The 21,799-nt window shown below is 47.5% G+C and overlaps 11 protein-coding genes across 11 annotated transcripts; 4 read left to right on the forward strand and 7 right to left on the reverse strand.

The window, feature by feature from the left end:
- Window positions 1–535: 535 nt before the first annotated feature.
- On the reverse strand, window positions 536–2,130 carry F5891DRAFT_1009479 (DnaJ-domain-containing protein). Its single transcript, XM_041360591.1, has 7 exons — window positions 1,936–2,130; window positions 1,809–1,885; window positions 1,583–1,644; window positions 1,190–1,398; window positions 1,025–1,128; window positions 796–959; window positions 536–731 (listed from the first exon to the last, which is right to left on the reverse strand). The coding sequence occupies exons 1-6, from the start codon at window positions 2,079–2,081 to the stop codon at window positions 871–873; spliced, it is 687 nt and encodes a 228-aa protein (XP_041231043.1). The 5' UTR covers window positions 2,082–2,130; the 3' UTR covers window positions 536–731; window positions 796–870.
- A 317-nt stretch (window positions 2,131–2,447) lies between these two features.
- F5891DRAFT_943717 (cytochrome c oxidase assembly protein CtaG/Cox11-domain-containing protein) lies at window positions 2,448–3,351 on the forward strand (the record flags this gene model as incomplete). The annotated part of the gene is made up of 4 exons (XM_041374495.1): window positions 2,448–2,570; window positions 2,621–2,938; window positions 2,995–3,161; window positions 3,216–3,351. 4 exons carry the CDS (start codon window positions 2,448–2,450, stop codon window positions 3,349–3,351), a joined length of 744 nt encoding a protein of 247 aa, XP_041231044.1.
- Window positions 3,352–4,010: 659 nt separating this feature from the next.
- Window positions 4,011–5,721, forward strand: F5891DRAFT_1009492 (uncharacterized protein). The gene is made up of 6 exons (XM_041360592.1): window positions 4,011–4,620; window positions 4,678–5,048; window positions 5,097–5,179; window positions 5,229–5,261; window positions 5,313–5,372; window positions 5,428–5,721. Exons 1-6 carry the CDS (start codon window positions 4,088–4,090, stop codon window positions 5,512–5,514), a joined length of 1,167 nt encoding a protein of 388 aa, XP_041231045.1. The 5' UTR covers window positions 4,011–4,087; the 3' UTR covers window positions 5,515–5,721.
- A 1,059-nt stretch (window positions 5,722–6,780) lies between these two features.
- On the reverse strand, window positions 6,781–9,801 carry F5891DRAFT_1009496 (SART-1 family-domain-containing protein). The gene is made up of 10 exons (XM_041360593.1): window positions 9,554–9,801; window positions 9,469–9,492; window positions 9,211–9,398; window positions 9,057–9,158; window positions 8,819–9,000; window positions 8,656–8,761; window positions 8,541–8,599; window positions 8,273–8,486; window positions 7,327–8,224; window positions 6,781–7,271 (listed from the first exon to the last, which is right to left on the reverse strand). Exons 1-10 carry the CDS (start codon window positions 9,712–9,714, stop codon window positions 6,881–6,883), a joined length of 2,325 nt encoding a protein of 774 aa, XP_041231046.1. The 5' UTR covers window positions 9,715–9,801; the 3' UTR covers window positions 6,781–6,880.
- A 383-nt stretch (window positions 9,802–10,184) lies between these two features.
- On the forward strand, window positions 10,185–12,746 carry F5891DRAFT_1009500 (cytochrome P450). Its single transcript, XM_041360594.1, has 13 exons — window positions 10,185–10,558; window positions 10,620–10,755; window positions 10,810–10,998; window positions 11,051–11,202; window positions 11,253–11,368; window positions 11,423–11,540; window positions 11,601–11,614; window positions 11,664–11,853; window positions 11,910–11,966; window positions 12,014–12,038; window positions 12,088–12,215; window positions 12,279–12,417; window positions 12,464–12,746. Exons 1-13 carry the CDS (start codon window positions 10,348–10,350, stop codon window positions 12,540–12,542), a joined length of 1,554 nt encoding a protein of 517 aa, XP_041231047.1. The 5' UTR covers window positions 10,185–10,347; the 3' UTR covers window positions 12,543–12,746.
- On the reverse strand, window positions 12,656–14,483 carry F5891DRAFT_691764 (uncharacterized protein). The gene has a single exon (XM_041372816.1). The coding sequence runs from the start codon at window positions 14,031–14,033 to the stop codon at window positions 12,768–12,770; it is 1,266 nt and encodes a 421-aa protein (XP_041231048.1). The 5' UTR covers window positions 14,034–14,483; the 3' UTR covers window positions 12,656–12,767.
- Window positions 14,228–15,645, reverse strand: F5891DRAFT_691771 (ribonuclease H-like domain-containing protein). Its single transcript, XM_041372817.1, has 6 exons — window positions 15,353–15,645; window positions 15,200–15,293; window positions 15,029–15,149; window positions 14,715–14,976; window positions 14,539–14,662; window positions 14,228–14,482 (listed from the first exon to the last, which is right to left on the reverse strand). Exons 1-6 carry the CDS (start codon window positions 15,570–15,572, stop codon window positions 14,368–14,370), a joined length of 936 nt encoding a protein of 311 aa, XP_041231049.1. The 5' UTR covers window positions 15,573–15,645; the 3' UTR covers window positions 14,228–14,367.
- A 126-nt stretch (window positions 15,646–15,771) lies between these two features.
- On the reverse strand, window positions 15,772–16,677 carry F5891DRAFT_1009506 (uncharacterized protein). The gene is made up of 5 exons (XM_041360595.1): window positions 16,478–16,677; window positions 16,365–16,427; window positions 16,240–16,313; window positions 16,103–16,188; window positions 15,772–16,049 (listed from the first exon to the last, which is right to left on the reverse strand). Exons 1-5 carry the CDS (start codon window positions 16,520–16,522, stop codon window positions 16,003–16,005), a joined length of 315 nt encoding a protein of 104 aa, XP_041231050.1. The 5' UTR covers window positions 16,523–16,677; the 3' UTR covers window positions 15,772–16,002.
- Window positions 16,678–17,568: 891 nt separating this feature from the next.
- F5891DRAFT_943943 (Alpha/Beta hydrolase protein) lies at window positions 17,569–19,657 on the reverse strand (the record flags this gene model as incomplete). Its single annotated transcript, XM_041374513.1, has 9 exons — window positions 17,569–17,860; window positions 17,925–18,064; window positions 18,124–18,304; window positions 18,364–18,474; window positions 18,530–18,660; window positions 18,713–19,080; window positions 19,137–19,166; window positions 19,227–19,310; window positions 19,363–19,657. 9 exons carry the CDS (start codon window positions 19,655–19,657, stop codon window positions 17,569–17,571), a joined length of 1,632 nt encoding a protein of 543 aa, XP_041231051.1.
- Window positions 19,658–20,085: 428 nt separating this feature from the next.
- F5891DRAFT_943893 (uncharacterized protein) lies at window positions 20,086–20,862 on the forward strand (the record flags this gene model as incomplete). The annotated part of the gene is made up of 3 exons (XM_041374509.1): window positions 20,086–20,256; window positions 20,316–20,395; window positions 20,445–20,862. The coding sequence occupies 3 exons, from the start codon at window positions 20,086–20,088 to the stop codon at window positions 20,860–20,862; spliced, it is 669 nt and encodes a 222-aa protein (XP_041231052.1).
- Window positions 20,863–20,985: 123 nt separating this feature from the next.
- Window positions 20,986–21,771, reverse strand: F5891DRAFT_943750 (acyl-CoA N-acyltransferase; the record flags this gene model as incomplete). The annotated part of the gene is made up of 1 exon (XM_041374500.1): window positions 20,986–21,771. The coding sequence occupies one exon, from the start codon at window positions 21,769–21,771 to the stop codon at window positions 20,986–20,988; it is 786 nt and encodes a 261-aa protein (XP_041231053.1).
- Between the last annotated feature and the right edge of the window lie 28 nt (window positions 21,772–21,799).

A 21,799-nucleotide genomic window follows, 5' to 3' on the forward strand; every position in this document is an offset into this window, starting at 1 on the left:
GTTCATTTCCACCATGCCGATCTCACTAATATACCGACCAAGTTTCCCTCTCTCACTTATACCCATCCCTTGAATATGATCATATATTCGAAGAATCCTAGCTGGTGGCTAATCATGCATTTTTACAGCTATGTTTCAGGTTCGTGGAGGTCTAGTCAAGACGCGAGACAGTGAAATGGAAGTACATGCCAGGTTTAAAGTTGTGTCGATTCCTAGATGATTAAATTATCGACTATGCCCTTTGGCATCGATGTACGTGTACTCACTCAAATTAACCGCGATACTTGTATCCACAATTCCATTGACCACCCTGTCATGGGAAACTGCTCCTTGTAAAGTGGATCTTTCACTGATTCCGTTTCTACCTCTATACTGCTTTATCCCATAAAGATGACCAAGTCTGGAGGAAATGAGTGATGGCTTGCAGCTCGTGGTAAATATTGGCAGTTATGATGCCTGTTTCGAGAGTTTCGAGCTGATCACCACAAATCAGAGCCTCGCTGCGCAGATAAAAGATCCGCGAGGGCCCTAGCAAGATGCAATTGCTTCTCCTTATTGAATAGATGGAAGAGTTTAGTTGTCTGTAGCCTTATTACCAAGTGGATATGTGCAAGTCTACCTGTGCTTCCTTTTGTGATTATGTGCGATGAATTGGAAGTGTCGTTTTTGAACGCACGCGTGCATAAGAATGGTCAGGCACAGGAAGCATGTCCTTGTGGTATAGCAGATCTCTTACATGGGCAAGAACTATGGGTTACAAGAAAAGACGGTGTTCATATTAACGTTCAAACGCACGCAAATGAATGAGGTTCGATGGCAAGGCGTCGAGGTTTCCCTGGGGAGTGTCCAGTATGTAGGTGGTTCGGAGAATCATCCGAGGATCTGAACCTTCGTCTTTTTCTTCTTCTTTGTGGTATTGTTGAATGACCGCCATGAATCAACACGGGTTTCGCGGGACTCTACGAGCAGGTGATAGACGATGGTTAATGAAAGTGGTAGTGACCAAAGAAATCGCAGAACGCACCTTCCCATGTTTTATCGTCCTCCGCTTTACGTTTTCTTGTAGCGACTTCTTCCTCCTTTTTCCGAGCTTCCAGTCCCTCATTCGCAAGGTTCATCTTAATCGCTCTACAAGAAAACCGAACCATTAGGACTGCAATAAGCTCAACAACAAAGACGAGTGTCTCACTTCCTGCGTCTAACCTCTTCCTCAATTAACAAGTCCTTCACCTTTGCTCGCAACTGCACCTTGAAGGGTGGGACTAGTCCTCGAAGTTTCGGATCATCGTCCTGCGTGCTCGTAGAGAAACCGTGACTGCGGAGGAGCTGTAGGCGCGCCTCTGCAATTGTGGCGTCGAGAGCTTCGCGTTTGGCAGTGTCGGATAGCTCAGATTCAGCCTGAGTCAAGAGTGAGAATTTGGATTCATGTGTATACGGCAAACCAAATGATATGCGAGGAAAGTGAATATTGAAACTTCCGTTGAAGTAAGGGTGTTGTGAGTAACGGAAGATGACACAGAGATGAACTCAATGGAAGAATTAGAAGCATGGGGAGGGACACATTAGAGGGAGAAAAACGCACCTTCTTGAGAAGGTCGAATGCATCTGGAGCACGAGCGTGGGGGGTCTTGTCAGGATGGATGACTTGTTACGGAACAACGTACGCATGCACAAAATCGACCAGACATGAAGTGAAGCCGAGTTCAAGGTGGAGCAGAATCACCAAAGGAACAACCATGATTATGGAGGCGTAAAACCGTCAGCTATTATTCTATGAATTAGAGGATGGGTGAAGCGAGATCGCTCACAGAGAGACAACTGCCGGTATCTGCGCTTTATTCCTTCGGGCTTCGAAGACTCGTCTATGTCGAGAATATCATATGGGCTAGGTCATGATGCTAAATGACTGATCAAACGCAACATGTAACTACGTACTTGAGCTTGAACGCCTTGAGAATCCGCTCGACCTCAAGCTCACGCTGGAAGGCAGATGCTTCCCGAGAGAGAAGCTGCTCTATATCCGTATCGCTTGTCGAAACGGGTGTCTTTGAACTAGAAGGTGTTGATGTTCCTGTCGACATGTCGTTGTCGTCGTCGTCGTGGGCGATCAAGTTGAAGGCAGTGGTAGGTCTCACAGAAAAGTCACGTGCTTGCCACTTGAAGTCGGAAGCAGGAATGTCTTGTTCGTCATTGACGGCGATGTCCTTCAAGCTGTGTGTGCCTCTCTTGAAGGCAGGCCGTGCGTCTCAGTCTGTGAGTGCATTTTCAGATCAACCATCTTTGTTAAGCTAACTTTTTCATAGACGACTCATCACTACCTGGACGCGTTCTTTCAATGTCGTTCATTGAGTCGTTCATTGCATACCGTCAACAGCACTCATTTCTTGACCCATCTTGGTAAAAGTCCATGCTCATGGTCGACATCACGCTCCATACTTTGGCGGAAAATGGCCACCAATTCCCATCCCAGGACGCCTTTGAATGCTAAATCACGTCTTCCACCATATGCATCCCGACAGTCATTGTACGCCGCCCGGAATCGCAATCTGCTGATGTACTCCTCTGCCGTCGTATGATTTCGCTGTCTTATTTCCCATATGTTTTCATTCTATCTTGACAGATTGTCTTCGCAGTAGGGGTAACTTATGCTGCAGTTCCGCTCTACCGGATGTTCTGCGCAGCCACCGGCTTCGCTGGCACTCCAAATGTTGGTACAGGCCGATTCGAACCTGGGCGCCTGGTTCCTGTTGACGGAGCACGTCGCATCAAGGTTCATTTCAATGCTGATCGTGCTGAAGCGCTACCGTGGGCTTTTACTCCGCAACAGAAGTTCGTGACAGTCCTTCCCGGAGAAACCAGTCTTGCTTTTTATAAGGCCAAGAATGAGAGTAAAAATGACATAATTGGAATTGCAACGTACAATGTCACGCCTGACCGAGTGGGTACCGCACTGGATGTCGGATGTCAGCAGCTATTGATGTTTGGTGGTTGTAGATTGCTCCGTACTTTTCGAAAGTAGAATGCTTCTGCTTTGAGGAGCAGAAATTACTTGCAGGAGAGGAAGTCGATATGCCGCTCCTTTTTTTCATAGATAAAGATATTCTCGATGATCCTGCATGCAGGGGCATTGATGACGTTGTTTTGTCGTATACGTTCTTCAAGTGCGTGTCTCTGTTACCCGTCAAATCTACCAACCTCAAATACTGATTATATAGAGCCCGTCGTAACGCTCAAGGTCATCTTGAGCCAGATGCAAGTGACAAAGACGTTCAGAATTCTCTTGGGTTCGGAGATTACGAGATGGCACCGCGTGCAGAAATTCGCAATGCGCAACCAGGAAAGAGCTCGTGATTTATGTCCGCTTTGATCAATTTTCACAGAGCATAGCAAGTGTTCGCCGTACTCTTTTGTATATCTATTCTATAGCATACTTACATACCAGTACTCGTTCGGACGCAACGGAATACACCTTCCGAATAACTTCAAGCAACCTCGTCAACCGCAAATCCGGCACATACCTTTTATCTCTTCCCTTCGATAATGCAAGGGTAATGGTCACACTTACCGTCTTGAGTGATCATACGGCCTGATTGACAAGCCTTCAACTCAATGTTTTCATGTACTGTTTAGCTGAAGTAAGTACGTTTGGCAATGTTAAATCCTGTATGGATGTAATTTAACTTAAAGCCACACGAACCCTATGCATAATCTGGCATAACTGTTGATGCATCGATAAAGTATAGCCGTCGGAACTCGATGTTATATAGTATTGGTTGTATATCCTAACACTGCTGATATACCGCTGTTGCCGCTTCTTAGCTTTTCTTATAGCGTTGGGGACAGACCTTGTCGCCAAGAACTCACTCACATTGTTCTCTGTTAAAGCAAAGCCGCAATCCTCTTTGAGACTATTGCAACGAACAAATGATCTCCCGCCGAGTTGAACATGCTTGAAGTCGAGCGAGAATATTACATAATGGCTTGTCAAATAGCTCGGCTATAGTTGACGCGTCCGATCGGCTTTCTTCAACAGTAAATCATCTATAGCTTAAAGCTTCAGTTTTGGGTCTGCACTCGTCCATCCTCCATGAACGGTTTCTGCAGAGAACTCAGGACTGCTAGTTTTCGAACAAACTTGCGCTCATACTCTAATCATACTAGTCTTGCGTCTGCAGCAGCACATCGTAACCGCTGGTTCCTCTATACCCGTGCTTTCTCTGCTTCTGTAGATGTAGAGCCTTCGGATACACCAAAACACAAGCCAAAAGCAAGCACACCACTTCGTCGTAGTGCGTCTGCATCGATACCCATTCGCTCCAACCCGACACCTACTAGAAGTTCTATCAAGCCTGTGATCACTCTTGCGACAGCAGAACGATACCTATTGTCAAGACTACGTTCTCGTCTTCCGGATGCTCAGACACTTCATGACTCCTGGTGGGTTCCACAATGGGGTGACGGGGGCGAGATTTTTGTGTTCTCAAATGGAAGTTTTGTGTGCTGGGGTCTTGGAGAGGGAGAAGCGCGACGATTTGCACGAGAAATCCTTGCCCCTAGTGAGGTTGGCCGGTTAAAGGATCCAGAGACAGAGGAACTGGAATTTGTAACAGATCCAACAGAGTGGGTACTCAGTTCAACTGCTCCAGCCAAATTTACTCACGAAAAATCCTTTGTCAGAAAAACTCGGATACAAGGAGATTTAATCATACTTGGACGTGTAGCACCACTCGAATACCCTGAAAATGCCCCTACCGTACCGCCAGTTTCCCCTGCACTCCCCGCAGATACCCTTCTGGCACGATATACATTCTCCCAAGCACTATCGCGTTCTACAGCTCTTTCAGGTCTTGAAGAATCGCTTGAGGACTATCTCTCCTCCGTAGCACTTCTCCCGCACTCCCTCGAGAAGACGGGAAAGCCTGGTCTGAGCAGGGAAGCCCTTATCAAGAAGCTCGGAGCGCTTATGAAGTTTCGCCAGGGCCTTAATCTCAACAGGGAGAACTTCTCTGATACCCCAGACTTGTACTGGACTGAGCCTGAATTAGAAGGTTGGCGTAATGGCCATCAGTCCACGTCGATCTAACTTAATCTGAAAGGTTTCTTCAAATCGATGACGACGGCTCTCGAAGTGAAGGCAAGAACCAACGCGGTCAATGAGAAAATCACCTATGCCACAGAGGTGAGACGCTCAAGGTAAAACGATACATGTAACTAATTATCCAACTCAGGTGCAATCAACTCTCCGTCAGCTACTTACGGAGGTACGTTATCTCACGTCAAAGATTGTGGGCGCATACTCACTTTTCTGTTAGTCATCTACTCATCGGATGGAACTTGTGATCATCGCCCTTATTGCTGTGGAAGTTGTCATCGTATGTACTCCAACGGTCATTTTAATTTTGCCTATCTTATGCACTCCTGTTTCAGGCTCTGATACGGGATGGCCCCGAACTCTGGCAAATGGTTTTTGGATCATCTCATGTTGAAGATAAGATACCAGCACCTCATTCATAGGTGATCAAGATCCCTGGTCCTCATTGGGCAGGAATCTTTACGATTTGTGGGTGCTGTTCTGAATTCAGACGTCATTCGTGTTGATCGGATTGACCCAGAGCTCCACCTTAGTACATTGCATTATGTATTTACACTATTCAACACTCGCAAGCTTGCACATATTTATCGTGGTCAATCTCCACTCAATCTACATTGTTGTGTCGTTTCCGTTCTTCGCGTGGGTTTGACGTCGTGGTGGGGCCGCCTTCGAAGTTCAATCGAGCATTCAAACATATCGATTTCATATCCGGTCGTCCTTCCCTTTTCCAATGCGGAACGTCAGTGGTCCAAATGCTTTAATCTGCTATATACAGACTGGGACACTTTCATCTGTTTGACACCTTGAACATCCCAGTATTGGCAAAAAAAACTGAGCGCAACTCACCGTCCAAAATTCAAGTAGGATGATGTAACACCTTCCAGAAGTTCTGCAGTTGACAGACGCTGCTCTGGCTTAAAACTCATTGGGTCCGGGAATCAATGAATCATGGCCAGCGTGCTTACATGTGGTCCTTCAAGCCAGACCACAGCTTTTGAATGTGATACCTGTTGTAGGCATTGTTTATACTCATCATAGCATGCAGAATGGGCACTGCATGAGCTGTTGGGAGCACAATTTGTTTTTATCTCGATTCACCTATTCAAGTTGGTGGCTGCATCATGGAGTCTCAAGATATGTACACTGCATTACTTTCATCTACATATCATAAGAACGCAGTGATTTGATCCCGCAGAACCAATTCGTGTTGACACCATGTGCGTGCTCCACTCGAGCTCCTTTGTACCCCATAATTTCAACAATTCACTTGTATATACTTTTGTTGGCGCTCCATAATGCTAGCTTCTTTTGTAAGTTGTACGACCCAGACTTGTAGCACTTGCGCGGAGCGGTACAAACGTAGTAACGAGACGCACGATGGTCTGACGAGATGCTAGAGAAACTTGGCTTTGGCTTGTCCTGGCTCCATCAATGTAGCACCTTTCTCATAGGTGTGATGGAGCACATTTGCAACCGCTGCTGTAACAAAAATAAGTGCTTGGACTTGAACATGAATGATGCCACGCACCCAGTGATTCTAGATTGTCATTTTGTCTACTTCTTATGTCCTCAACATCAATTCGTTCCGTGAGGTGTCCTGAAAGAATTGTTTAATGGGTCGAACACATGTTTCCGCTGCTCACAGACAAGCTCCTCGTGTACTCAAACAAGGACAAATTTCAACGATCATGAGCGAAGGAGTTCACGAGATTATGGGCACCCTATGTCATATATTCCGAAAGTGATAAACGAGAGCAGGAAATAATTACACCAAAATATTAATTAAACTCATCGTCTCTTGGAGGGAGGTAGATCCATAAAGTCCTCTGCTTTCCTCTTCGCTCCAAAGCCAAAGGCCACCTTCGTCCGGTCTGACGGCACAGGAGTACCTGTTTGTGTCGGCGTATCTGCAGCTGACGATATACGAGAAAAGCCTGGCTTCATAACTGGGGGCGAGTTCGATCCACTAGGAGGCATAACAGATGAAAATCCAGATGGGGCAGGGCTTTGAGAATTGAGGTGGGACTGCAAATGCGGCGCCGGCAGCGTCATGAAACCAGTGGATTCAAGCAATGGAGCACCGGCCTTCCCTGAGTCCTTCTTTTTGCTCTTCGTCTTTTCGGTCTTGCCCTTTGACAGCGGCTGAGGGTCCAAGAACTCGGACGCTTGAGGGACAGCACTATACGTATTGCAATTATAGAGGCAATAAGGGGACAGACGCAGAATGAACGTACCCTCTGTTACCCACAGACAGTACGAAGTGAGCTTGGCCAGTTTTCTCCTGACGGATCTGGAAGGCACGGTTCATGCTAAGGGGGGTATCACCACTTGCCATAGCAGCTTGCTTCTTCTCCTCCGCAATTTTCTTCAGCCTCTTCTCCGTCTTCATCTTCCCGGATCCCTTGCCATGGAATTTGTGGGACAATGCTTTCCATGACTCTTTTGGGGTTAGCACACGGCCATACTCGTCGTAATAGACAATTTCCACGTCAGGCTTGTAGTCCTTGAATAGCTCCAGCTGTGCGCGAGCCTCTTGCTGTTCTCGGAGTCGATTCTCATATTCTCGAGTCGCTTGGTCTTTGTTACCACTCCGAGACTGTAAGCGATCCGTTTCCCGTTGGGTTTGTCGATGACGATATTCAGCGAGGAATCGATCCCTATGTAACTGAACAGACTCTCGCGAGGTCTGATCTACCGATGGCATCGCCAGTACACCCTGCTGCCGAAGAAGTGAAAGAGTGGCCGCCATACCAGAGCCAAACATCTTTTCCCCTGATGTCCCAACCTCGACGTCGTCGTTTACTGCGGCAGTTTTCGCCTCCGCTTCAGCGATGACTTCCATCATATCTTCGTACTCTTCTTCCTTAACAACCTCACCAGCTTCAATTTCGTCGAGTGCCTCGTCGCCTGCAGCCACTGGAAGGTCAGAGGGTGATATCTGTTTGGCAAGGGTGGGCTCTACTGATTCCTCTGCAGGCTCTGACTTCACTACAGTCGTGTTGTACGAGATAGCCCGAACGAATTCCGAGGTATCGTCGAATGTCAAACCATTGGCATCGCCATCCTCTGCGTCGTCCATCTGTAAAGTATCATCTGCTTGGCTCGATTGCTCTCGGTTACGTTCTTCTGCGACTAAAAACAGTCACTCTCAAGCGCTCAGAAGGAATCAGCCTAGCTTACCTTTACGAGCAATCTCTTCCGGAGATAACTTCTTGGGTTTGTGAATCTTCGCTCTTCGGGACCGAGCAAGTGCAGCTTGTAGCTCATCGTCATCGACAAAGTTGGCGTCTAACTCACGTGGCCTAGGCACAATCGGTTTCTCATCAACATCAATCTCCATAATATTCTCATCGCCATCAATGGGGGCGCGACGTGATGAACGTTTCTTTTTGGTCTAATAAACATGAATGTCAAGTTTTATCAATCAAAAGACCTGAATATCGCTTACTTTCGGCTTCTTGAAACCTATATCTCCTTCTTGCAGGTAATCACGAGTTTCCAAATTTTCTAGAAACCGGATATATCAACAAAAGGCAAGGGACAAAGCAAAGATAAAAACTGACTGGCGTAATCTATCGACAGTAAAGACTTGTTTACGCCTGCTAGTTCTTGTTTCGCCTGAACGCCACTAATCGTAGTAGACGTAACAGAATTGCCCAAACGGAAATCCTGAAAGATAGGCAAATAATCAATTGTGGTGGAGCGTTGTGGGTTAGACATACGTACAGTTTCCCTAGGACCTTCAATATCCTCGTCATATTTCGCCAAAATTGATCTTTTCATTCCAGCCTTGCCATCTCCGAATTCATCATCATCGTAACCGGTGTAATCCCGTCTTTTAATCTTCAGTTCATTATTTTTGCGAGTGCGTTCTTCTTCGGCCATCTCAACATTCTGAAGTTCATCCTCTAGATGGGTGGAATTAGGAACAGCAGCGTTAGAGTAAGGCTCGCAGCAGACGCACCTTCATTGTCAAGGATGCGGCTATCTTTCAATGTGAGAATACGGGCATCGCCATCTCCGAGGTCTTCAAAGTCGTGGCTGACCTTGAGACCAACCAAATCCTCTGCGGATAGACCATCAGGCAAGTCATTCTTTATGTTAGGGCCTGCACGCACTTTCCGTATATTCATCACCCTGAAAGGCTCTGTCCAAGTTCTCAAGCTCTTGCTGCCTTTTCTGCGCCAGCTCCTTGTCGCGCTTCTTGGCTTTTTTGATCCACTTCAGGGTATCTTCTGTATCGCCGTCGGGATCACCAAGTGTTGTACCCTTGAGGGAAGCATGGAGTTCTCGTCTGTTCCTCACCCTGTGATTGAAAGATGAGCAAAAATTGTTGGCCGAGGCCGAAGAGCCAGTATAAATGAATCGAAACTCACTTCGCTATCCGGTCAAATATTTGCCTGGAAAAGAGAGACGTCAATCAGAACAAGTCGTATACTCAGAAACGAACCATGTAAATACTTTGTTTCCTTCTCTTTCGCCTGTCGCTCGCGCTGTTTTGCATAATTATCTTCTGCTTGCTTCTCTTTGTCGTCGACTGGTGCAGAATCATCTGTGAGAGGCTTGAGACCGAGAGAGATACGAATCTTGTTCGTCTCCTCAAGACTGATACTTTCTTCCATTGACGTTGTGGATTAGAATGATGAATAATAAGAGAGTACTGGAGGAGCAGAGCACAGAGAACTCAGGCTGTATGTTGGCGACTTACGAGTGCGCTGCCTCATTAGTCATCTGTGGGTGGTTCCCAATTTGGTTAGCATATCTTGTTATTTTTTAGTCCTTAAAGGGATGCTCGTTAGTATTTATAAGGAGATATCAATTACATGCCTTGATTGCGTTTTGGACCGAATAAGTTCTAGCACTACTAATACTGCATAACGAGTACCAGTAAATATTGTTAGTTCCATTACAGTAGGCGTATGTATCCTCTGAGTCGACAAGTACACTGCATTTACTTACCTGCTTGAATTATTGTGCGAGATATTTTACTTACCGATTATGTAAAAATTGATCCATATCGGCCCATATGCGGGTATATGATTACTATGAAGGCCTCGAGGCAATTTGAAATGGCGTCAATACACACTAAGTACTCAGATCTTGCACACACAATCATGTACCAACTGTATGGTTTCGAAGTCGGGGTGTCAACATGCACATCTTTTCCTACTTAGCCGGACTACCAAGGCGCACATGAAGCGCGAGTTCTTTTTCTTTCTTCTCTGGCCCTCACCTTTTTTCAGGTCCCCATCTTCATGTCTACATCATCGGACTATCGTATCCCAGCTCTTGCTGCCATGTCTGCGATAGCATATGGCTTACTTAGCTGGTGGTCACGTAAAAAGAGAAACCCGGGAGGCCTTCCCCTTCCTCCAGGTCCCAAGCCACTCCCAATAGTGGGTAACGTGCTTGGTCTCAAGATTGATGAGCCTTGGGTCACATACACACACTGGGGTGCTACGTACGGTGAGACATTGGACGTGGTTCTGCAGTACACACAAAACTAATCCTCGCGATTGATTTCAAGGCGAATTGGTGTACTCTCGTCTGCTCAACCAGGAAATCATTTTGATCAATACTGAGAAAGTCGCCAGGGACCTATTGGAGAGGCGCTCCAACAACTACTCCGACAGACCTGGCATCCTGTGCCTGACGAATGACTTGTACGTGCAATTTCAACCTCGCATGCAATTGTCAGATTTACCGAGTCACGGCAGTGTTGGCTGGTCATTTAATTCTGTCATGATCAAGTATAATGATCGTTGGAGGCTCCACCGACGGCTGTTTCACCAAGCATTTCGTCCAGAAGCAGCTTTTACATATCAACCAATGCAGCTTCGCAAGGGACGAGAGTTGTTGAGCAACTTGCTTGAAGACCCAGTCAACTGGAGGGCGCATGTGCAGACGTAGGTGGATTGATACACTGTGTACTATTTTGATACTGATTTCGCAGATCAGGCACTCAGTCTCTATTATTATGTCCGTCGTTTACGGTTACGAACCTGGCCGAAGGGACGACCCCATCATTACCATTGTCGAGAGGGCTGTCGACTTAGCGGTGTCTTCTATCAAACCTGAGGTTGCTGCTTTCCTTGGCGCATTCCCATTTTGTGAGCTTCTTTACTCTTTTGTGCCTACTTGATGTCTCACAGACATGCAGTGCAGCACGTGCCATCCTGGTTCCCTGGAGCTTCGTTCAAGCGGACAGCTGTCTTATCCACGAAGTATGCCAAGGAGATGATTGAGGCGCCGTTTCAGTACGTCCAAGAGAATTTGGTAGGTTCTAGCATCTCTTACCACCAGTCATCCATCTCATCCGAGGTGAACTAGGCGTCAGGCTCGGCATCTCCATCTATGGTAGCTGACTCTCTGAGAAAAGCCGAAGATCAAAATGCGTCTGAGACGTATGTCAAGGCAATCAAAGAGAGCGCCGTGACTGCCTTCGCGGGTATGTTGATGCGATTTTATAATCTCAAGCTGATTCCTCACACCATTGTTTCCCTCTCAGCTGCCTCGGAGACAGTAAGCCATATCGCGCTTACAAAAATATTGCTAACAGTTTTTCTCTCAGACTTCATCAACTATGTTTATTTTCATCTTGACGATGCTACAAAACCCGGAAGTACAAGCGCGCGCACAAGCCGAAATCGACTCTGTGGTCGGTTCGGTCAGGCTGCCGAATTTCGAGGACAGAGCATCACTGCCCTATGTCGAGGCTGTTCTCCGCGAAGTTCTCCGGTGGCATCCCGCTGTACCATTAAGTATGTATCGTACGGACTATATGTTGTGAGTAACGGACTAAATATGAATGACACAGGCATCCCCCACGCTGCCACAAATGATGATGTCTATAACGGATACTTCATTCCGCAAGGTGCGACATATTTGAGAATTTGTAGCTTGTCGATTGACACACATCAGGGGCTACAATTATAACGAACACATGGTGAGCATTTGCCATTGATGAAGTTTTTTCCCGCTGATCATTATCAAAGGGCGATCACACACAACGAAGCCAAGTATCCCAACCCAGAAGAATTCAAACCCGAGCGTTTCTTTGGCGCTGATGGCAAGCTGAATGATGACACCATAAACGTTGCATTTGGTGCGGGTCGCAGAATTTGTCAGTCTCGCTGAGCTCTATTTGCCTCATCGTGGTAATGATTCTGATCGTGACATCATAAAGGCGTTGGGCGATATATCGCGGATGCATCCATCTGGTCTGCTATGGTCTCGATCCTTGCTATTTTTGATATCAAGAAATGCAAAGACGAGCAAGGCAACGAAATCAATGTAAATCCAAAGTTTACTGCGGGCATTACTTCGTAAGATTCTTCTTTGTGTGCATTTCTGATCCTAATACCTCCTCAGCTATCCATTGCCTTTCCCTTGTCTCTTCGTGCCTCGACAGAAAGGATTTGACACGGAAAAGCTCGATGCAATGTTCTAAGGTTCAGTTATCTCTACACCTGGTTAAAGCTGGTTCTAGTGTTGTAAACTGCTCTTTCTTTCTTGTATACCAGCTTTCCTACCCTCGATGTTTTTATGCTAACGATATCTGATGTCCACTCAAACTGTACTCACGAACATCCGCTCATGTTATATAGCTACTCTTGATATGTCTGGGAAATGATCATACAAACTTCACGTCACAATCAACTACAACTATACAGTACTAAGAAATGATAACTTCACCCTCACCAGTGGTGGCACGAACGATAGAATAAGGTATGTCAGGGCAAGACACGGTGTTTGGAACGATGCTCTTCTTCGCAGAAAATCCTACATGGCGGACAGAGACCCGTGGAACGGAGCTAGGGTGATTCCCGCCAATTTCAGCATCGGGCAGGTCGCAAGAACCGGAGATACACAGAGCCGAGACGGATCTTGTGTGCGTCGTGCAAGGAGAGGAAGATGTTCGTTCACCCACACTTGTAAAGAGACCGGACGGCGACCAGTCGGAAACGGATGAGATCGATGACAAAGAGGGTGTGGATGAAACGAGTTTCCGGAAGTTGCGTCCTCCACTCCCCGGAGTACGTGTGCCGTAGCTAGGACGTAGCGTGAACACCTCTCGGATAGCGGGGTCGTAGATCATAGTAGAGCTCTTGAACCTCAGTTTCTCCGGCGGCTGGATGTCACCGGAAGCATCAATGGCGGAGGAGTAATCCACGTTGACACGCGGGGAGCTAGTGTAGACCGAGAAGTCGAGTAGATCAGATGCAGATGCGACAGAAGGGACACCTTTGAAGTATGGAGCGAAGTATGTGCTGCCTCTGTCACCGAATGGAGAAGCGAACCGATTCTCTCCTGCACTCGGCGAGTAGGAGCAGTTCGGATGAGTAGGCGAGCGCAATTGTTTGCCTTGAGGAGAACTGGTCCATACTTTGAGGGAAGCAGATGACAGGGATGTTGATAGGTCTGCATCGCAGGGAAGCGAGTTCTTGCCGGGCTGTAGCTGCGTGCCCAAGATAGGTGGCCAAGAGCTGCGGAACACATATTCATCGGAATAATGCTTCGGGAATGCATAGGATGAGAGAGGAGAAAACGAAGGCATAGGTAATTCCGGGCGATCGAACAGGGGATGAGATAGTTGTGGAGATCCCCGAAGATTGACGACATTACAACGACCAAGCTCCGGGTCACTGAAATTTGTCGACGATGCCATCTCTCGGCCTTGGGTAGTCTTACATCTGGCTTCTTCAAGCTGCCGCAAGACGACATTCTTTGGCAGCACGAAAGGCTTCAACCCTTTCGGCTTCTGGGATGAAACAAGTTGAACGATAGTGAAGAAGCTCCGGCCCTCAGTTCCTGGTGTATTGGATTCCTGAGTCGCTTGCCTTCCACGGGTAAAGAGACCGAAGAACAAGTGGAACAGTCCTATAACGAATGACGAGAATTTGCGAAGAAAGAGGGCAAAGGTGTGCAGAATGGAAGACATTTTCGCGAGCGCTGACGAGTAAGGACAGTGGCGGACTTGTTCGCGAACGACTCGGCGGTCGGGTTGCAAAGGGTATAAGAGCAGTACTACCTACTGCTGCTGGCATATAAGCACTTGTGCAGCATAGCGGCTGACATAGCTTTATCATCACCTAAATTATTTATGGAATGGTCAGCCTCCCCATTTCGTGGGCGGGCGAGGTTGGCTGGTGACCGAGCGAACATTGCTTCCAGAATTCGAATCAGTTATTGTCGTCGGAAAAACAACAAAACTGGCCGCGGGAGGTTGGGAAGAAGGGATGTAGTAATGTGGTGTCATGCTATACAAAGCGCTTTTATAGCATTCCGATACTCTGAATTCCAAGGTCCTTGGTGACAATGCACCGGTCTTTCTCTCTCCCCTTCCCGCCCTCGAATGCCTTCATTAATGACTCTTGTCCCTCGTCAATCCTGTGAAAAGGGACAGATGAAGTTGGGTATTGGACAGTGAAAGACAACATCATTACCATTTTACAGGGTGAGCAGATTTCTCCAGTATGACTTTTACAGTCGTCCACGAAAACCGGACTATCGACGGAAAACCGAAAGTAGGGTCGAGTGAGTTCTTTACCCAAATTTGAGTCTTTGGATCTGTAACTGTGTCAAGCAAGAACGCAGAATTTCCTGCAACTCAATGACAAACCTGATGGATAGCCACTTCCGAATTCTCTGTTCCAGTTTTCATTCCGAGCGTTCCTTGCTGCATTTTCGTCTTCTTCAATTAGTTCTTCGAAGGTCCACCCATCGACGCATGCATCCCTTGTCACCTTTGCCGCCACACTGGCTGCTCCTACAATCTTGAATTTTGAGTCTGCTTTCGTTGTCACGGTGAAATTGATGCCCGGGAATTGTGAGGAAAGATACGCTTCATAAGTAGTTGTGTTTCCAAGTGCGTCCACGTATACCTAAGCAGAGGATGGTTTAGTATTCATTCGAAAACACAGCACGCATGTTAACCTCAGACAACTGGAGTCCACGCTGAAGAGCGTCGCGTATGAGCAATACGGTTGCATCTTGGGATTGCTTGTTAAGATTTGTTGGCGGGATCCTCAACATCCCAGCTGATACAGCTTGTGGGCTAGCCACCATGAGAAGTCTCACAAAAGATAGGACTTCGGATGTGTGTACCTGATGACTCGGACAGACCATCCGAGATTCTGGGGTTCAGAGTTAAGTACACCTAACAATTGGGCTCGCTTTTCCGGAGTGAGTGTTTTTGAGTCTAGTAGAAGATACGGCTCATGTCAGAATGTAGTTGAGCACTTGAGAGATGATGTTTACCAGCAAAGCCCAGCTGCTCTAAGTCGGTCTTCCAAGATACAGGGCAGTACGCAACACCGTAAACAAGCGGGCCAAGTACAGGCCCACGACCGGCTTCATCAACACCAAGGATATATGGTCCCGGTGCTGTAGGTGTTGAAGAATGATAAGTATACGAGTTTGTGAGTGGAGTCGACGGTCCAGGTGCTGAGGGAATAAGAGAAGCAGAAGTTCGGGGCATAATTTGCACGGTGCCTTGTATGTAACTCGACTTGAACGTATCTAGACCAATATGGTGCTACTTCCACGATGACAAGTCGAAGGATCAATGGAGGAAGACCGTGTTTACGCGTTCTTTGTACTTGTTGATCCTTATTTTGGAATGGCCAAAATAGGCGACACCGCTTTCATAGTTCACTGAAGTTGTCGCTGTGTTCAACGTTAACTTGAAAGTCCTCCGCTATCGTGGATGGACAATGGTTTCAAACCCGGTAGTGCTAAATTGGTGAGTGTAATATGTTCCAACGTGGTTTTAACTCAGGTATTGTAGGATACTGCAAGCCATAAGTTACACATTCTGGAATTTGATCCACTAAGCGATACATTTAGGTTATATTGTACATCGTGCTACCCAGTCCGTCGTATACATTCAACCTGCCACTATGGCTGATTCAAAATTCTCCGTGTTTCTCGAGGGAGCTTTTAGCTCGTTCATGTGCTACAAAAATAATGATCCAGGGCGTTGTATACTTCAAGGCTTGGAGATCGCACCTGCATGCTTGGCTTTTTCCTTTTCGAGTGCGTCCATTCCCTTGGTCTCTGCAATGCGGTCAACAAAGGCACCCGTCAGCCCCGCGCTACGAAGAGTTTTTGTCAGATTATCTCCAGACCATTCTGCGGATACTCACAGCAGTTCCACGGCCTTCGCGTGGTTTGCGGGTTTTCCGTTCTTCTGGATATGTTTCTCGTACGCTTTTGCAGCCTAGGATGTGATCGATAACGACATCATGCTCGACGTGCATGAAAGACAAACCTCGTATGACGCAGCGGCGGCAATGAGCTCATGGCTCAGTTTGGCGCTGTGTCCGCCAGTCACCTACAGATCGTCAAGATGACTAGTCGACGTAACACATTATTGCAGCTTACCTCCGAGTGTGCTTTAGACTCTTCAGAATCGTGCGTGAACCACATAATGTTTGTGTAATGTTTGTGTAATGGGGAAAACTGAATACAATGTAATATGGACCTGGTGTCTTTTATAACTGCAGGGAGCGGTGCAATGATGTCAGTGTGGGGTAGGTGCACGCTGCGCAGGGGTGCCCCTTTAACGGGTCACCCGCTGTCCCTCATTATTTCCCACAGCTGCTCCAGCACCAAGTACACCGGGCCCCACCACTTGTACCTATCCACTCTCCAATCCAATTCTCCGAGCTCTCCAACACCCTTACAGCAACCTACTGTACCCTAATGGTTCTAGCCCCTTCTTGATATCCAGCTTCGCTGTCTTTGGAGTGTTTTCTCCGTTACCTTCAAATACGACAATTTTTAGCACATTCCAGAATTAATCACTAGCGACACTGTCGAGTTTCTAGGAAACTCATGGTTCTGGGCTCCATCATGATGACGTCCAGCTTTACCAGTATTGGAATACACTGTCCCACTTCGTGAAATAAACATGTTTGTTGCCTTTCCTTTGTTGTGTGGACGAGTACCACACCGGGAACAAGATATTGTATCCCCCAAGCTGCAGGAGATCGTATTCTCACATCTTCTGGAACATCAATGACATCAACAGCACTTGTAATGTCTGGGTGGCCCCAGAAGTTTATTTTTTGTATGCTCTTAGCAGTTTCTTGACCATCTAGTTCATGCTCATAATGCTGTAGCTTATTAATAGATCCGATGGAGTCGGTCAATACTATTTCGTAGAAGGATAAACATAGCTACTATGGACGCCAACAAAACTGCGGGCATCTCCAGTGGAGTCCGTGCAATGCGTCATCGACATACGTGACGCTACGTATGAGTCGGAAACATTAATGAACCGACTCCCACATACGTAGTGTGAGTCTGAGTCTGGAGAGGATTTTGCAATCTATCGGGTTTAGCCTAGCACCCGTTCGGTTGTTCTCGTGAGTTCGGCACTAATATCATCAAGGGTGAGGGTGATCCACCACTCTAATTGACATTTTTTTAGGTATAAGGTAAATGAGTTGGACAGGTCACTATGATCCTGCCTAATTTTCAAAAGCTTTCACCTTGCTAATTGCAAATGCACACCTGGCAGCCTCTGCAACAGGCTGTCCCTCCATGTAGCTACCACTCACATTCGTCAGATTTTGTGGGTCCTGCATCAGAACCATCCGCATTGGGTTGGACTCGGTGTACTGCTCCCACACCGGAGACTTGTCCAGCTTGTAAGTATTCGGATTGCCAGCACGCACGAAGGAAAGCCAGTAAGCAATGAGTTCGGAAGCAAACGCGAGTTCGGTGGGCGTCTGTGGTGTAAATGTCGTGGAGCCATTGAAACTAGAATGCCATTTCTCAATGAGCCTGTGCTTTTAGTTAGATGGACTGGGTGTCGGAAACTCACCCGGTGTTAGTGCCATCAAACATCATCCAGTTCTCCGCAGCATGCGAGACAAGATCGCTACCACTCGTCGGGTTAGGTGTGTTGTACCGATAAGTCCAAGTATTGGAATATAGCGAAGATGGGCCGCCCATGGCCTGGCGCTGATGCGTACTGTTAGCACGACTCAAGAGTGGCTCGGCGGAGTGAGGCTCAAACTCACACCGCATCTCAATTCAGGTTCACCAGTGGCCACCTGGAGTTGCTGACTCAAAGAATCAAATTCATCTACTGGATATAGAAGCAGGAATTCCTGAATGTTAGCGTTTGTCAGTGACGGAAAAAATTCCTGAAGTGCCAGAGAGATGTTCATCCCGCCAGAAAGAGTCTCGTTGGAGGTTGCGCTATAGAATGGTGTTGTTAGCGGTAGTAAGGCACCAAAATAACTCAGATGCCAACATACCCAACTATAAGTGGAACATGAGCAAACTCATCGCGTTGAAACTTTAACGTAGGGTATCCAGTAATCAGCACGCCGTCCAAGACAGGGCGGAATACATTGTACAACCCGGAACTACCACCTATCAGCTGCGAAAACGAGTGCCTCAGGTAGAGTGGGCAAAACTCACAATTTTCCTTGAGCTGCGGCATCTTGTGACCGTGCAAGCGCGCTAACGCTTGCACCGCGGAGGCATGTCATTTGCTCTGCCACAGAGCCCGTTCCACACCCTGCATATGATGCGTAGAATTGAAAGAGGGGCTGTCCATGGGCATCAGATGTGGCGCTCATCTCGGTAGGGCGATTCACATACCCGCTGTTGCTCAGGAGTGGGAAGAGGCGACCTAAAGACGCTCTGCGCAATAGCGCCAGAAAAAAGCTGTTCGCCCTCGTTGGCAATCATGTGTAGCTCCACGGAGCTACCACCGGCGCTCTGACCGTTGATGGTCACTTTGGTCGGATCACCGCCGAATTTACTGATGTATGATTTGACCCATTTGAGTGCCTGGACCTGGTCCTTGAACCCCGCGTTAAAGTCGCCGTACGTACTGTTGGCGAATTCGGGGGTGGCTAGGAAGCCAAAAGAATCAAGACGGTAATAAACAGACACGATAATGACATTCGGACTTTGATAGACCCAGTTATCAAATGGCCAGTTGCGTGGGTTCCCAAAGATATAACCTGTCGCAATGAGATTAAGCAATTCGGTCCGGTAAATGTAATCCTTGAAAATTTACCTCCGCCATGGATGTAGAACAGCACAGGCACTACATAGATCCATTAGAGTGGTGAGAAACGTACAACAGGATGTCTATAGTAAAACGTACGGTTGTCGCCTTCTTGGGCACCGTAGGGTGAGTAGATGTTGACGTTTAGGCAGTCCTCTGATCCTGCTCCTCCTGCATCCCCAGCTGGGCCACAATGTCAGAGAAACCTATAGTTTAGGAAAGCAACCACAAATACCACCCGTTGTTCCTTGGATGCAAAAGTCAGGGTAGTAGGTCGCGTTGATCACTGCATCCCCGTTCAAGTTGGCCTCTTCACTCACACGCGTAGTGTTCAGAGGAACAGTTGCACGGAAGCGCAGATTACCTACAGGAGGTTCAGCATACGGTATCCCGAGGTACGCCACCGTATTTGAGTATGTCCGGTTGCCGAGATATGTCGCATACCCGACATCGACTGTAGGGCAAATGGACTCGGAATTCTGTGCAGGCTGTATACTGTTGAATAAGGTAGGGATCGATGTAAACACCATGCTGCGCATTCTTGAGCGCTGAGCGCTGGCCTCACACTGATCAGAAAAGAAAATATTGTTGTAATATGTGGGAAAGAATTTCGTGACCAAGTAAAAGCGCACGCAATGATTCAGCATAATCGTTCAGCAAGAACTTACCGGTCCACTGATCGGCAGCCCCTCCGCGGAATGGCCATTCCGCATAAGTAAAGTCACGAGTAGAAGTCGACTGACATATAGGCTGCATACAACACGTGCTGCATAATGCACGAAGGAGTGCTTCGATGGCAAATGGATCACAAGAAGTAAGGTGCAGTCACAGAACTCTTCGCGTAGGTAGGGCTATCATGATGATAGTATCAGCTGAACTAAGCCGGGAGGACATTGTCGGCATCTTCCGCCGGATAATAGCCCGAGACTCGAGTTCCTTATCCCTTGCCGTACTCGCCATGTCACCTGGGAAGCCAGCAAAAGCCATCAGAATCAAAGTTCCGCGTCACGGTGCCCAAAGGATAGGCGCAAAATTTTCTGCGCATGTTGAAGCGCTGGCTAGGAAAGAGAAAATTCGTGTGGCTACTCACCAGCCAAACTATGACTCAAATAATATAGCCCAGGCTATCGTGAGTACCATGCTGCACTGCCTGCACAACCACTTTAACATTGGGAGCGTTCTATTTAGGAGTCTGCATCGGAGTGGAACTCGTTGCTTATTACAGCCCGTGCTGAACGTGGACCACAATGGGACGTTGGAACTCAACAGTGCGTCGTACAGCCATGTCGTATTCAAAGGGAATTGAAAATTGTTCAGATTTCATGTAGACCAAGGGTCTGACCTATATTATAACTCGTCCCCACTGATGGAGTACCAGAAACAGCAACGTGAGGAGGAGAATGCTGCTCGAACTTCAATGCAGCCTCCCGACTTTCGTGCACACGATCCTTCTCGTATTACTCGAAATCACTCGACCTCATCAAATCATAACTACCCATATGCATCGCCGGGCATGTCTCAAGTGGCTCCACGTCATCCCAATCTTGGAGGTTACTCGAATGTCCCATTCAATGGCATTCCACCCAATCACTTCTACGGTCCTGGAGCGGATGGGGCCTCTCCTGCAAGGATGGGTATGAGAGACAGTATGGGTGCCAGCATGTCTCCAGATGTGAGGAGAAGGTCAGCAAGAGGCATGGCAGAGGATGGATTCATTCAACTACATGGACCATGATCGCAGATGACCATTAATTCCCGCGTATGTTATCCAGTGCTATGTATACCATCATTGTTTCTACTATATATTTTAGGAGAATTTGTCTATTACATTCCTTGGCGTGAATTGACTACCCGTGTATTATTCCATCCGGGCCATTTGCGTCGTCACAATTTCGCTTGCTCCGTCCTCCCAGTCTTCCCATGACACAGCCATAATTGCCGTGTCTCTCCCTGGTCCTGCCAGCATATCGTTTTTCCTAGGTGTCTTCCCGAGTACCTTCCCGGCAGGCAACACCCAAGCCCATCTCAAAGTTCCTTCGCGTTTGAGCCCCATGCGAGCAGCAAGTCTCAGGGATGGCTCATTATCCGGATGCGCATACCAGTGTACTCTTCTCAACCCCAAGCCAGATTCAGACTGGGATGTAGAGGGCATGGCAAAACAGTACTTGAGGAGTATTCCTACTGCATGCGTTGCGACATGTGTACGCTGAAATTCGGGCAGGATACACAGAACCCCAATCTCCACCGATAAGTTTGTCGGTGAATGATTGAGGAGTGCAATTGTTCCTGCGAGCTTCCCTCCCCACTCCGGATAGTCTGGGTCTGAGGATGTTTTGTCGATGATCGCGAAGAGGACACTATACGTGTTCTGGCGCACGAAGGAGTCCATGAACAGCAGATACGACTCTGGATCTTCTATGCCGGGAAAGGGATAGTAACGGTAGAAGTGCACAGGGTCTGAAATTGCTGCATGATATTTCGCAGCGTGAATGGATGGTACGAAAGGCGTTAGCTTCAGACGCGGGGACTCCAGCTGAGTGAAGTCGAGGGGAATGGCAACGTTGATGTCATAGGGGACGGGACCATGAGGTCCGTAAGCAGGTTTCACGGGAGGGGGAGGTTGATAAGCATTAACATATGCCATGTGAAGATGATTGGGCAAGCACTGTGAG

This window comes from Suillus fuscotomentosus, assembly GCF_016647785.1.
Source record: "Suillus fuscotomentosus strain FC203 chromosome Unknown F5891scaffold_7, whole genome shotgun sequence".
Lineage (NCBI taxonomy): Eukaryota > Fungi > Basidiomycota > Agaricomycetes > Boletales > Suillaceae > Suillus > Suillus fuscotomentosus.

Excerpts from the sequence above, each read along its gene's own strand:
- F5891DRAFT_691771 (XM_041372817.1), bottom strand. The coding sequence starts at position 15,572 with ATGCCCCGAACTTCTGCTTCTCTTATTCCCTCAGCACCTGGACCGTCG. Across the intron at positions 15,294-15,352 it reads AGAGCAGCTGGGCTTTGCTG|ACTCAAAAACACTCACTCCG; the intron begins GTAAACATCATC and ends ATCTTCTACTAG. Across the intron at positions 14,663-14,714 it reads CGGAAGTGGCTATCCATCAG|ATCCAAAGACTCAAATTTGG; the intron begins GTTTGTCATTGA and ends ACACAGTTACAG.
- F5891DRAFT_1009500 (XM_041360594.1), top strand. The coding sequence starts at position 10,348 with ATGTCTACATCATCGGACTATCGTATCCCAGCTCTTGCTGCCATGTCT. Across the intron at positions 10,999-11,050 it reads TGGAGGGCGCATGTGCAGAC|GCACTCAGTCTCTATTATTA; the intron begins GTAGGTGGATTG and ends TTCGCAGATCAG. Across the intron at positions 12,216-12,278 it reads TGGTGCGGGTCGCAGAATTT|GCGTTGGGCGATATATCGCG; the intron begins GTCAGTCTCGCT and ends GACATCATAAAG.
- F5891DRAFT_1009496 (XM_041360593.1), bottom strand. The coding sequence starts at position 9,714 with ATGGAAGAAAGTATCAGTCTTGAGGAGACGAACAAGATTCGTATCTCT. Across the intron at positions 9,493-9,553 it reads GCGAAAGAGAAGGAAACAAA|GCAAATATTTGACCGGATAG; the intron begins GTATTTACATGG and ends TCTCTTTTCCAG. Across the intron at positions 7,272-7,326 it reads CTGTCTGTGGGTAACAGAGG|TGCTGTCCCTCAAGCGTCCG; the intron begins GTACGTTCATTC and ends CAATACGTATAG.
- F5891DRAFT_1009479 (XM_041360591.1), bottom strand. The coding sequence starts at position 2,081 with ATGTCGACAGGAACATCAACACCTTCTAGTTCAAAGACACCCGTTTCG. Across the intron at positions 1,399-1,582 it reads CATTCGACCTTCTCAAGAAG|GCTGAATCTGAGCTATCCGA; the intron begins GTGCGTTTTTCT and ends CTCTTGACTCAG. Across the intron at positions 960-1,024 it reads GGACGATAAAACATGGGAAG|AGTCCCGCGAAACCCGTGTT; the intron begins GTGCGTTCTGCG and ends ACCTGCTCGTAG.
- F5891DRAFT_691764 (XM_041372816.1), bottom strand. The coding sequence starts at position 14,033 with ATGTCTTCCATTCTGCACACCTTTGCCCTCTTTCTTCGCAAATTCTCG.
- F5891DRAFT_1009506 (XM_041360595.1), bottom strand. The coding sequence starts at position 16,522 with ATGTGGTTCACGCACGATTCTGAAGAGTCTAAAGCACACTCGGAG. Across the intron at positions 16,314-16,364 it reads CCGCCGCTGCGTCATACGAG|GCTGCAAAAGCGTACGAGAA; the intron begins GTTTGTCTTTCA and ends ATCACATCCTAG. Across the intron at positions 16,189-16,239 it reads GCGAAGGCCGTGGAACTGCT|CGCGGGGCTGACGGGTGCCT; the intron begins GTGAGTATCCGC and ends AACTCTTCGTAG.
- F5891DRAFT_1009492 (XM_041360592.1), top strand. The coding sequence starts at position 4,088 with ATGAACGGTTTCTGCAGAGAACTCAGGACTGCTAGTTTTCGAACAAAC. Across the intron at positions 5,049-5,096 it reads GACTGAGCCTGAATTAGAAG|GTTTCTTCAAATCGATGACG; the intron begins GTTGGCGTAATG and ends TTAATCTGAAAG. Across the intron at positions 5,180-5,228 it reads AAATCACCTATGCCACAGAG|GTGCAATCAACTCTCCGTCA; the intron begins GTGAGACGCTCA and ends TATCCAACTCAG.